This window comes from Xenopus tropicalis, chromosome 3 (genome assembly GCF_000004195.4).
Source record: "Xenopus tropicalis strain Nigerian chromosome 3, UCB_Xtro_10.0, whole genome shotgun sequence".
Lineage (NCBI taxonomy): Eukaryota > Metazoa > Chordata > Amphibia > Anura > Pipidae > Xenopus > Xenopus tropicalis.
Genome location: NC_030679.2, coordinates 126553537 through 126565485, shown reverse-complemented (window position 1 = coordinate 126565485; position 11949 = coordinate 126553537). Strand labels below are relative to the sequence as shown.

Here is an 11949-nt window from a genome sequence, read left to right as displayed (position 1 = left end):
TATAAAAACAATCAACGCACCAGAGGTCACCCCTTTAGATTAGTGGAACGGAGCTTCCATTTGAAGCAGCATAGAGGGTTTTCACGGTGAGGGCAGTGAGGTTGGGGAATGCCCTTCCTAGTGATGTGGTAATGGCAGATTCTGTTAATACCTATAAGAGGGGCCTGGATGAGGTCTTGAACAATCAGAATATCCAAGGCTATTGTGATACTAATATCTACAGTTAGTATTAGTGGTTGTATATATAGTTTATGTATGTGAGTGTATAGATTGGTAGGTGTGGGTTGTGTGTGCTGGGTTTACTTGGATGGGTTGAACTTGATGGACTCTGGTCTTTTTTCAACCCTGTGTAACTATGTAACTACTATACAGTGGAGGAAATAATTATTTGACCCCTCACTGATTTTGTAAGTTTGTCCAATGACAAAGAAATGAAAAGTCTCAGAACAGTATCATTTCAATGGTAGGTTTATTTTAACAGTGGCAGATAGCACATCAAAAGGAAAATCGAAAAAATAACTTTAAATAAAAGATAGCAACTGATTTGCATTTCATTGAGTGAAATAAGTTTTTGAACCCCTACCAACCATTAAGAGTTCTGGCTCCCACAGAGTGGTTAGACACTTCTACTCAATTAGTCAACCTCATTAAGGACACCTGTCTTAACTAGTCACCTGTATAAAAGACACCTGTCCACAGAATCAATCAATCAAGCAGACTCCAAACTCTCCAACATGGGAAAGACCAAAGAGCTGTCCAAGGATGTCAGAGACAAAATTGTAGACCTGCACAAGGCTGGAATGGGCTACAAAACCATTAGCAAGAAGCTGGGAGAGAAGGTGACAACTGTTGGTGCGATTGTTCGAAAATGGAAGGAGCACAAAATGACCATCAATCGACCTCGCTCTGGGGCTCCACGCAAGATCTCACCTCGTGGGGTGTCAATGATTCTGAGAAAGGTGAAAAGCATCCTAGAACTACACGGGAGGAGTTAGTTAATGACCTCAAATTAGCAGGGACCACAGTCACCAAGAAAACCATTGGAAACACATTACACCGCAATGGATTAAAATCCTGCAGGGCTCGCAAGGTCCCCCTGCTCAAGAAGGCACATGTGCAGGCCCGTCTGAAGTTTGCCAATGAACACCTGAATGATTCTGTGAATGACTGGGAGAAGGTGCTGTGGTCTGATGAGACCAAAATAGAGCTCTTTGGCATTAACTCAACTCGCTGTGTTTGGAGGAAGAAAAATGCTGCCTATGACCCCCAAAACACCGTCACCACCATCAAGCATGGGGGTGGAAACATTTTGCTTTGGGGGTGTTTTTCTGCTAAGGGCACAGGACAACTTATTCGCATTAACGGGAAAATGGACGGAGCCATGTATCGTGAAATCCTGAACGACAACCTCCTTCCCTCTGCCAGGAAACTGAAAATGGGTCGTGGATGGGTGTTCCAGCACGACAATGACCCAAAACATACAGCAAAGGCAACAAAGGAGTGGCTCAAGAAGAAGCACATTAAGCTCAGAGTTGCACAGAGACAGCCTCGAAACCTTAGGGATTTAGAGATGATCTGCAAAGAGGAGTGGACCAACATTCCTCCTAAAATGTGCGCAAACTTGGTCATCAATTACAAGAAACGTTTGACCTCTGTGCTTGCAAACAAGGGTTTTTCCACTAAGTATTAAGTCTTTTTTTGTTAGAGGGTTCAAAAACTTATTTCACTCAATGAAATGCAAATCAGTTGCTATCTTTTATTTAAAGTTATTTTTTCGATTTTCCTTTTGATGTGCTATCTGCCACTGTTAAAATAAACCTACCATTGAAATGATACTGTTCTGAGACTTTTCATTTCTTTGTCATTGGACAAACTTACAAAATCAGTGAGGGGTCAAATAATTATTTCCTCCACTGTATATATACATACACAGTATATCCATAAGGTCTGTGACATGAGGTATTGCTACTAAGGCTACGTAGCAGAGCTGCGTGATTGTGGGTGTTCAGGGGGTTCTCAGGTGGGCTGCAGGTAACCAGGTTGACACTGTCATTGACAATGTCAGGTCTGGGGGACGCGTCAGCACAGGGAGAGAGGGGGGTGGGATGGGGGGGTGGGTTATCTTCTCTGTGCCGGGCCCTTCCAAAGATTTTTTGCAGAAGGACCTGGCGCAGAGTAGTTACGCCATTGAATAGGTCTCTAGATAAAAGGAGCGCAAGAACCAGAGACAAACCCACAGAACCCCGCATACAGAAATCAGGCTGATGTCAGAGAATGAAATAACAGACTGCAGAACTTGTGATTTTATTTCCAGCTGAATGTTTATGAGTCTTCTTTTTCATCTCCATGCGTGATGATATAACACAGTGACTTGTAGTCAATATTTCCTGCTACGTCAATCGGAGTCACGGCGAACATCTGGTCTACCTGAGAGCACAAACAGGAAGGAGATGTTATAGGTATAGGGGAACCATAACCTTATAGAATTAAGTAAAAAAAAAACTTTAGCCCAAATGAGCTAAGTGAACACTTGTAGGCAATTACAGGCAAATTTATTTGGGTAAATGTGTGGACTTGTAACAAAGGGATACATGGAGCATTTGTATGAGCGCAGAGGATGAGGTTACAAGACAACAGGAGAAGTTATAGGGAGAGGGTTACAGAAAGGAGCAAAAGGAGTGGTTATTGGGTATTTAAAGGGCTAATGGAACTGAGTACGGCACAGGCACAGACAGGCAACCTATGGATACTGGCAAATGCAGAGGGGCTGCTGTAAGATACCATAGACCAGCGTTTTTCAACCACTGTTGCCTGGTGTGCCGTAGGCAGGGCCGCAATTTTTACTTTCAAAGGGGGCCCGGCGATGCTACAGTTTTTCTTAGTAGCTCGGGCCCCCTTTAATAAAATCCAGGCCCTGTTATTGGTTGCGCCCCGTGTGTACGGGTGACGTCAGTACGCACGGGGCGCAACGTTATAAAAGGGCCTGTGTGCGGTTGCGTGCAGGCAGAAGTGCAGAGGCGGCGCGCGTGAGGGGAAGATGCTGCTGAAGCCACCGGAGAGCAGAAGTAAAATGCTGCTGGGCACCAATGTATTAGGGGGGGCCACGGGGCACACTGACTTATGGGGGCACTGCTGCTGGGCACCAATGTACTAGGGGGGCTGGCTCTTGGCACCAATGTACTGGGGGGCACTGCTGCTGGGCACCAATGTACTAGGGGGGCACTGCTCTTGGCACCAATGTACTAGGGGGGCACTGCTGCTGGGCACCAATGTACTAGGGGGGCACTGCTCTTGGCACCAATGTACTAGGGGGGCACTGCTCTTGGCACCAATGTACTAGGGGGCACTGCTCTTGGCACCAATGTACTAGGGGGGCACTGCTGCTGGGCACAGAGTTAAATTTTTTAACATTTTCTAATGGTGGTGTGCCTCGTGATTTTTTTCATGAAACAAGTGTGCCTTTGCCCAAAAAAGGTTGAAAAACACTGCCATAGACAGTCACTATTTATTGGGCTGGTGGGGGCTGTTTGGGCCTCTGTGTACTTGAAATGCCAGGGCCTATTTTGACTCCCAGTCCGTGCCTGGTCTGCCATGTACTACTAACCTCCTCTGCAGTGAATTTGTCTGCTTGTGTCATCAGAAGTTGCTTTAATCTGTAAATAAGGAAAAGAAATTATGACCTGTTGTGGATATCCAGTGTATCTAGTGATGTGCCTTTGCTTTATTTTTGTCTTCAACAAAATGGCACCCAAGATTTTATCTGAAAGTTTGCAGGAGAGGGAAATGTTATATATATATATAAATATATATATATGGAATAATATACCTCTATTCTAAGATAGTAGATGGTCCATATAAAGTGAAAACTGATGGCCAAGAGCTTTTATACAAGTAAAACTGCAAGGTGACTTCGAATATATTTATATTTTACAGCAAGGGGTACATTATTTAAAATCGATGCTGTTGTTAAGCAAGGTGTATATATTACAGGATATTCATGATTCTTATGTATGCTATATAAGTAAATTTCATGTTGTACAGAAACCATAATTCAAAAATGTTTTGAGGAAGGTAAGTCAGATCTTGTAAATCATGCTGAATGTGAATTGATGAGTAGTCACTAATGCACAGAAGGTTGCACCAACATTGCAGCCTTGATGTTTCCTACAGTTCATTTGTTCTCATTTATTCACATCAGTACTTGTAGTTTAGCAATTGCATCTCAGAACAGAAGTACTTTTTAGCTCCAACCTCAGCTTAGTGGAGTCCTATGTAAAACAGTACAGTGTGCTGCTCTCAGCAGAACAACCAGTATTTAACATTTGTAAAATATAATGCCTTTTCTACCTGTACATGCTGGCAGGCTTGTGTTGATGATATCCAGTTATGGATAATCTTTGAAGGGGCCCAGCACGCACAGCCAACCCTACCCAGTCACACTACCCCACACCCTCTTCCACCTTGTGAACCCAGCTCCCGAGGGAGCTCTCTCAGGTAGGACAGCGGCTGGGGGGGGGGATTTCTAAACTATAAAGAAGGCAGATCCCTTGGTCTGGACGCCACAGCTGCGGAGTCTGCTTCCTCTATAGTTATACCACTGTATATAAAAAAGCAAAATTACCAGTCTTCCGCCTTATCTATATGGGTCCATATGTGGCTATACAGGTTGCACAGCCAAAAGATTAGTCCTGTCCATTGCCTATAGCCCTACCGGCACTTACTCATCTTTGTTGATATTGCCAGTTGCATTGGGGTCGAGAATTTTAAATGCAGCAAGGATTGAGTCTTCTGGGTCCGTTCCTAAGAAGGAATCATATTGAGTATAATTAGGCAATTCACAGCAGGGGTTACCTAGTACTTGTAGCTTTACCTATAAAAAGCCACTGTAAAACCTGCACCCTTCTCTTACTGTTCTGGGGCTTGGAGGAGGACTGTGTGTCTTGTGCTAAACCTTCAATACCAACAAGTGAGGTTGCTAGCAACACCTTTATGGCATTATATTATATTCAAATGGATTGGTTTGTTGTAACTGACCCATCTCCCAAAGTGTGATACATGCCAGGGAGTAAGCTTGAGATCAGTCCAACTCCTGGTCATATCTCGGCATTTACATTTAGTTTAATAGAGGAAAATATAACATTTACTAAAGAAAGTTAATTCGGGGCACCAAAACATAAAAATACTTCAAATCACATTCCATTCTGTTGTAGTTCTGGTACCCAGCTTTAAGGCTAAGTCAGTATAAGAAGAAAGGTCCAATTTCCATGGAAAGAGAATGTTATTATCATTACACAAGACAACTCAGTGTTGCTTCCCCATGCAAATCCCTACTCACCGTTAAGCTTCTCGCCAAACAGTGACAGGAACACTGTGAAGTTAATGGGTCCCTTGCCCTCTTTGAGCATCTCGTCCAGCTCATCCTCGTTCACATTCATCTTCCCTGAGGAGAAATAAAGATTCAACTACAAATACCTGAGACCTACCTCAGTAAGTTTAATGGAAGCAATAGATTTGGATTATGGTGATTGTATTACACTTAAACCAGGGAGTTCCCTACAACTCAGTTAAACTGAAGAAGCCATTTGTATGAGTATTGGAATGTTCTCAGGATTACTGAGCCTGGTTGCTTTAGACCAGGGGTGGGCAAACTTTTTGGCTCACGGGCCACATTTACTCACCCCCGGGCCGGACCGGGCCAGGGCGGGCAGGGCCAGGCCAGCATTACGCCCCCTTCATCTCTTTAATTCCGGCCCACCGATGACACCAAGTCTCGCGTGATGAGACTTGGCGTAGTCGGCGGGCCAGATTAAAAAGGCCAAGGGGCCGGATGTGGCCCGCGGGCCGTAGTTTGCCCACCCCTGCTTTAGACTTATCACTGCTAAATACTGTGTATCACAACCTAATGGATGAAAACCTTCATAGACACCAGAGATTATGAGAAACATAATAGCAACTAGTTTACAGATCTGCCTTAATAACAAAATAATTGCCCACCTCATTAGAAAAACAACACATTGAAAAGTCTTACTCTCTAATAAAGTATAGAATGCATTATTTTTCCTTTGGACAAAATAGTAAAGCAAAGAAGCATGCCTGAAATCACCAGTCATTGCACTGAATGGGAATTCTGTACAACTGGATCCAATTATAGGAGAGTCATTGGTTCTGATGCTGCATTGTTAACATTGGAAAACATTGTTTACCCAAATATTCACTGTATAGAAGCAGTATGTGTTTCTTATAATGCAGCACTTATGGGTACAAGCATGAAAGCATATCTATACCCCCAGAATGGATACTTAACCAACAGACAGTTTATATTATGTTAAGTGACCTATTAAATAATGTCACCAAACTGGAATATATATATCAGTAAATATTGCCCTTTTACATCCTTTCCCTTGAGCTGCCATTTAAGGTGGCCATACACGGGCCGATTGTAGCTGCCAATATGGGTCCCTTTAGACCGACTCAGCAGCTTATCAGCCCGTGTAGGGGCACTAACGATGGGCCTGCCCTGAAATATAGCCTGAAATTGGCCAGATATCGATCGGGCAGATTAAAAAATTTAGTCGGATCGGCTCGTTGATGCAGTCCCCGAACCGACTGCACTTATTACCGGCGTTCTAATTCGATCGTTTGGCCTAGCCTAAATTCACACGCTATCGCCCACCCGTAGGTGGGGATATCGGGAGAAGATCCGATCGCTTGCCAACCTCATCAAGCGAGTGGATCTTAACGTGTATGGCTTCCTTTAGTGATGGGCTGTGTGCTCCCTCAGAGATCAGCTGACAGGAAATAATGCAGCTCTATCTGTAACAGGAAGTAGTGTGGGAGCAAAAGGCAGAACTCTGTTTACTAATTGGCTGATGGGGCCTAGCATGTATGAGTGCCTTGGCTTGTTTGTGTGCACTGTGAATCCTATGATCCCAGGGGGTGGCCCTTAATTCTTAAAATGGCAATTTTCTATTTAGGATTACCCAATAGCACATACTACTAAAAAAGTATATTTTTATGAAAATGGTTTATTTAGATAAAGCAGGGTTTTACATATGAGCTTGTTTATGCAATATATTTTTATAAAGGCCTACATTGTTTGGGGGTATAGTTTTCCTTTAAAAGTGGAAAAGTGTTTATATAAATGTCAAGTTACAACAGCATCTCTCAGTGCCATTAGTACCATGTCACAGTTTAACAAGTTTTTTCCGTTAATAGTTGAGAAATGGGGGCTTACCCAATTGCATATATGTTTCTTTGAGGTCAGATTTGGTGATGATCCCATCACGGTTTTGGTCAATACAGCTAAATGCCTGGCAATGGAGAAATACTGTTAGAAAGGAACGTGTTTTAATGACCCCCCAACACACAGCCACTGGGGCTCATTTATAAAGTTTGCGCAGCTCAGAAATATTTGCACAGTGAACATATTTGCCCTGCCGTGTTTATATTCATAATGCTGGACAAGATTGGTGCATTTAATGTGCAAACATAATTGCAATTTTTTTTTATTCGCAGTGCGATTGTCCTCATATACACAAATTGCGAATATTTATGCGCACACTCTGGGGCAGATATATCAAAATGTGAGTTTAGAGCTTAATAGCTAAAAACTCACCCACGTTCTATTCATTCCTGTGGGATTTTCAGAAGTGTATTTATCAATAGGTGAGCTCTAACTTACACCCATTGATAAATTCGCTTCTCAACATCCCATAGGAATGAATAGAATGTGGGTGAGTTTTTAGGTATTAAACTCTAAACTCACATTTTGCTAACTCTGTCCCTCTGTGTCCAAATTATTGCATAACTTTTGTGACGTAAAGAATATTCACTAAACGGCTTTCGCAAATTGCGAATTTATATTCGCGCACAACAAACACACACAGTGGCCAAGCAAACCTCACCCTCATTTGCAGCCATTTGTGAATTTGTATGTGAAATGCGCATTTTACAAAAATTCACAGTAAAAAGGAACGACAGGCACAGCAGTGCAAAACTTAACTGTTTAGGGGAAAACATGCGCAAAACAACCACATGCAAATAAAATATGTACTGTGCAACCTTTAAAAATGACCCCCACTGATTTATTAGAGCCCACAAGTGGAATATAGGTAATGCTTATATTGTTTGGCACATAAAGGTCGGTATAAATGAACAAAAATGCAACTTATTTCTTAGGGAAACGCATTACAAGAATACGCAAGGCTGGCTAGATCCGGGATTCAAAGGACCAGGATTTCCTTATATTACTGTATATCTCCCATTACAGGAATGGCTTAATATCACGTTGCTTTTTATTCCCAGTAATGCATTAATGCATATTAATCTGTATGTGTGGAATCTGCCTTGGTAGGTGCAACTTTAAAAGCCCTGACTATATTAACAACATTGGCAATATATATACATACAGTATATAGATAGTGCTATTATGGTTACTGCCTAAGAATTTACCTCAGCCATAAAATGCAGTTGCGCAGCTTCTCCTATATAAATGCCAATGTAGTGAAATAATGTTCTGAACATGGCAATATATATCACCATTATAAATGGAAATAAATGCAAGATAAACCATATCATAGTACAGGTATCGCCCCCCTTATCCGGAAACCCATTATCCAGAAAGTTCAGAATTACGGAATGGCCATCTCCCATAGACACCATTTTAATCAAAGAATTCACATTTTTGAAAATGATTTCCTTTTTCTCTGTAATAATATAACAGTACCTTGTACAGGTATGGGATCCCTTATCCGGAAACCCATTATCCAGAATGTTCCAAATTACAGAACGGCCATCTCCCGTAGACTCCATTATAAGCAAATAATTCAGATTTTTAAAAATGATTTCCTTTTTCTCTGTAATAATAAAACAGTACCTGTACTTGATCCCAACTAAGATATAATTACCCCTTATTGGGGGCAGAACAGCCCTATTGGGTTTATTTAATGGTTAAATGATTCCCTTTTCTCTGTAATAATAAAACAGTACCTGTACTTGATCCCAACTAAGATATAATTACCCCTTATTGGGGGCAGAACAGCCCTATTGGGTTTATTTAATGGTTAAATGATTCCCTTTTCTCTGTAATAATAAAACAGTACCTGTACTTGATCCCAACTAAGATATAATTAATCCTTATTGGAGGCAAAATAAGCTTATTGGGTTTATTGAATATTTAAATGATTTTTAGCAGACTTAAGTTATGGAGATCCAAATTACGGAAAGATCCCTTATCTGGAAAACCCCAGGTCCCGGGGATTCTGGATAACAGGTCCCATACCTGTACTTGATCCCAACTAAGAAATAATGAATCCTAATTGGAGCCAAAACAATCCTATTGGGTTTATTTAATGTTTAAATTATTTTTTTAATAGACTTAAGGTAGGAGATCCGAATTACGGAAAGACCCTTTATCCGGAAAACCCCAGGTCCCGAGCATTCTGGATAATGGCTGCCATACCTCTACTCTTATATTTACTGTTTTTCTTATATTTAGTGTTGCTGTTTGGTCTGTTAAAGCTGTGAGTATGGACATTGCATCTCTATGGGGATAATGTGATAACAGGCACAAAGTGGTCTAGTGACTAAATCTCATGTATTGAACCTAGCAGACCAGTGCATGCTCCTGATTGATTCAGTGATATTCAGTTCTCTTATAATTCTATAAAAGAAAAAGGTATTTGCATTATTGAGGTGCTCTGCAGATCTATAAACCAGAATAAGTATGTTTAAATGGACTCCCTTTCAGCATATGGTCAGGGTATTTGTTAGACATGATAACAAATGGACTAAACTGTAGACTGGTGTTAGGGTTTGGGGCACTGGTGAGCTTTAGCATGGCATGGGATCAGTTAAATAATGTGCCAGGTCACCTCCTTAAATTCTTGGATCTGTGACTGCTCAAACATGGAGAAGACATTGGAGGAGCCTCGCTGAGCACGTTTAGCAGCTGCCTTCCCTGCAGCTTTTCTGCTGGCCTAAAAAACATAAGAGAATTGTATTGAGCTTTCAATATATGATCGGACAAAAAGAGTAAAGAACAGGCGTGTGATAGTCGTACTAAGCAGGAAATGAAACAGGCATCTCATATCTGATGGTAATGAAGTCTTAAATGGGTATGAAATCTAACAAACAAAGATCCTTACTATCCATGCATTTATACAATGACAGTTTGACAGTTTTATTCAATTTACACCTTTATTTTTAGGCCCCCAGTTTATACATATACTATATAGGTATAAACGCTGGATTGCGTCAAGCTGATTTACATTTCCATGCCCTTTCACCTATCTATCCAAAACTGCAATGAGAGTTAAGTTAACAAAAGATAAAATGTGTAGGACTGCCTGGTGTCTACAGCTAAGAAACTGAAAGAATCTAGTGTAGTGATCCCCAACCAGTGGCTCAGAGCAACATGTTGCCCGCTAATCCCTTGGATATTGCTCCCAGTGGCCTCAAGTGGCCTCCCAGTTGACTTCAAGGCAAGTTTTGATTGCATAAAAACCAGGTGTACTGCCAAACAGAGCCTCCTGCGGGGGCTACCAAATAGCCAATCACAGTCCTTATATGGCACCTCCAGGTACAGTTTTCATGATTGTGCGGCTCCCCAACTCTTTTTACATTTTGATGTGGCTCACAGTAAAAAATGTTGGGGACCCCTGATCTAGAAGATCAGATACAAAAATAAAAAGAGAGAGAGAGGCACACATCTGGAGATAGTCTCTATAAAAATGGGTTTAACTAAAAAGTAGTTTTATAAACGAAGAGAAGAAGTGAAGAAGAACTGAATTTAGCCCTAGCACTGCTAAAGAAAACTAGGAAACTAGTGTAGATTGCATAGGCATAGCAGAGAAGGGAATAATGGTAAGGAGTGTGTGTGTGTGTGGGGGGGGGGGGGGGGGTGTACATTGCATGTAATTTGTTCTCACAAGCTTCATATTAGCAGAAATATGTACCACTCACACTATCCTGTTGTGTGTTTTGTATCTCTACCTGTATATATCTGATTTTGTGCTACCATGCCTTTCCCTACTGTGAGCTTTGTACCCAGACTTTACTCAGCTGTAGAACTGTATTGTATACCCAGACTTTACTCAGCTGAATATACAATACAGAATTTTACTGAACAGACAATACAGACTTGAATCTTCAGGAACTTAATTATAACAATTGTATCCTGTGCTCTGCTATATAGAAGCCTTGCACATACACCACACACAAAGCTCACTTACCATGTTCTTTGCTTTCTTCCTTTGTCCTGTGCCACCTAATGGAAAGTTCTCCTTGCCATTTTATACTACTTCTTATCTCAACCATAGCTAAAATAGCTCCAGGCCTCGGGCACAGAACCAAAGATGGCCAGTGAGAGACGGGAGAGATAAGAGCACAAGGGCTAACATTCCAGAGCTCTCCCCTTCTCATTGTATTCAGTGAAATATCCCTCCTTCCTTCTATAGGCACTGGTCACTTCATTTATCAGGAAAGCGGCATATCTTCCCTGGCCAGAAATTCTAATTGGTTTCACTTCTCTATTAGTAGAAGCAAACCTTAATTTAGAGTCTAAAGCAGTGTGATAGGATGTTTTTGGATAAAACTGTGCATCACAAGCTATTGTTAGATTGGCATGTCCCAGCATATTGAACATTTTGATTTCCAGCATCCTCTAAAATGTATAATAATATTGTATGCAGAGGGCCATTGTTTCAGAAGAACAGTGTCACAATGGAATTGTTTAGCTTCTCTGTTCATGGTACATGAGAACTACAACTCCCAATATCATTAGCTAGACATTAACAGTTTAAGTAAAGAAAGGAAAGGTTCATATCGCTGCTCTGCCTCCTATGATCCTTAGGTCTGGATACCTTGCTATATGGAAATATACCCCCTGGTGCAGACACTGGATTATAAGGCATCATTTTAATTGGTTTTAACTCTTAAGGTATGGAGTTA

At 41.4% G+C, this 11949-nt stretch overlaps 1 protein-coding gene across 2 annotated transcripts; it reads right to left on the bottom strand.

Moving 5' to 3' along the window:
* Positions 1-2275: 2275 nt before the first annotated feature.
* On the bottom strand, positions 2276-11335 carry myl7 (myosin light chain 7). Of its 2 annotated transcripts, XM_012958526.2 has the most exons (7): positions 11232-11335; positions 9873-9977; positions 7235-7310; positions 5336-5440; positions 4722-4800; positions 3605-3653; positions 2276-2427 (listed from the first exon to the last, which is right to left on the bottom strand). In XM_012958526.2, exons 1-7 carry the CDS (start codon positions 11232-11234, stop codon positions 2323-2325), a joined length of 522 nt encoding a protein of 173 aa, XP_012813980.1. In that variant the 5' UTR covers positions 11235-11335; the 3' UTR covers positions 2276-2322. The 2 variants fall into 2 exon arrangements, with proteins under 2 accessions (XP_012813980.1, NP_001107330.1); NM_001113858.1 differs by lacking the exons at positions 3605-3653; positions 11232-11335 and having other exon boundaries at positions 9873-9938.
* Positions 11336-11949: the final 614 nt, after the last annotated feature.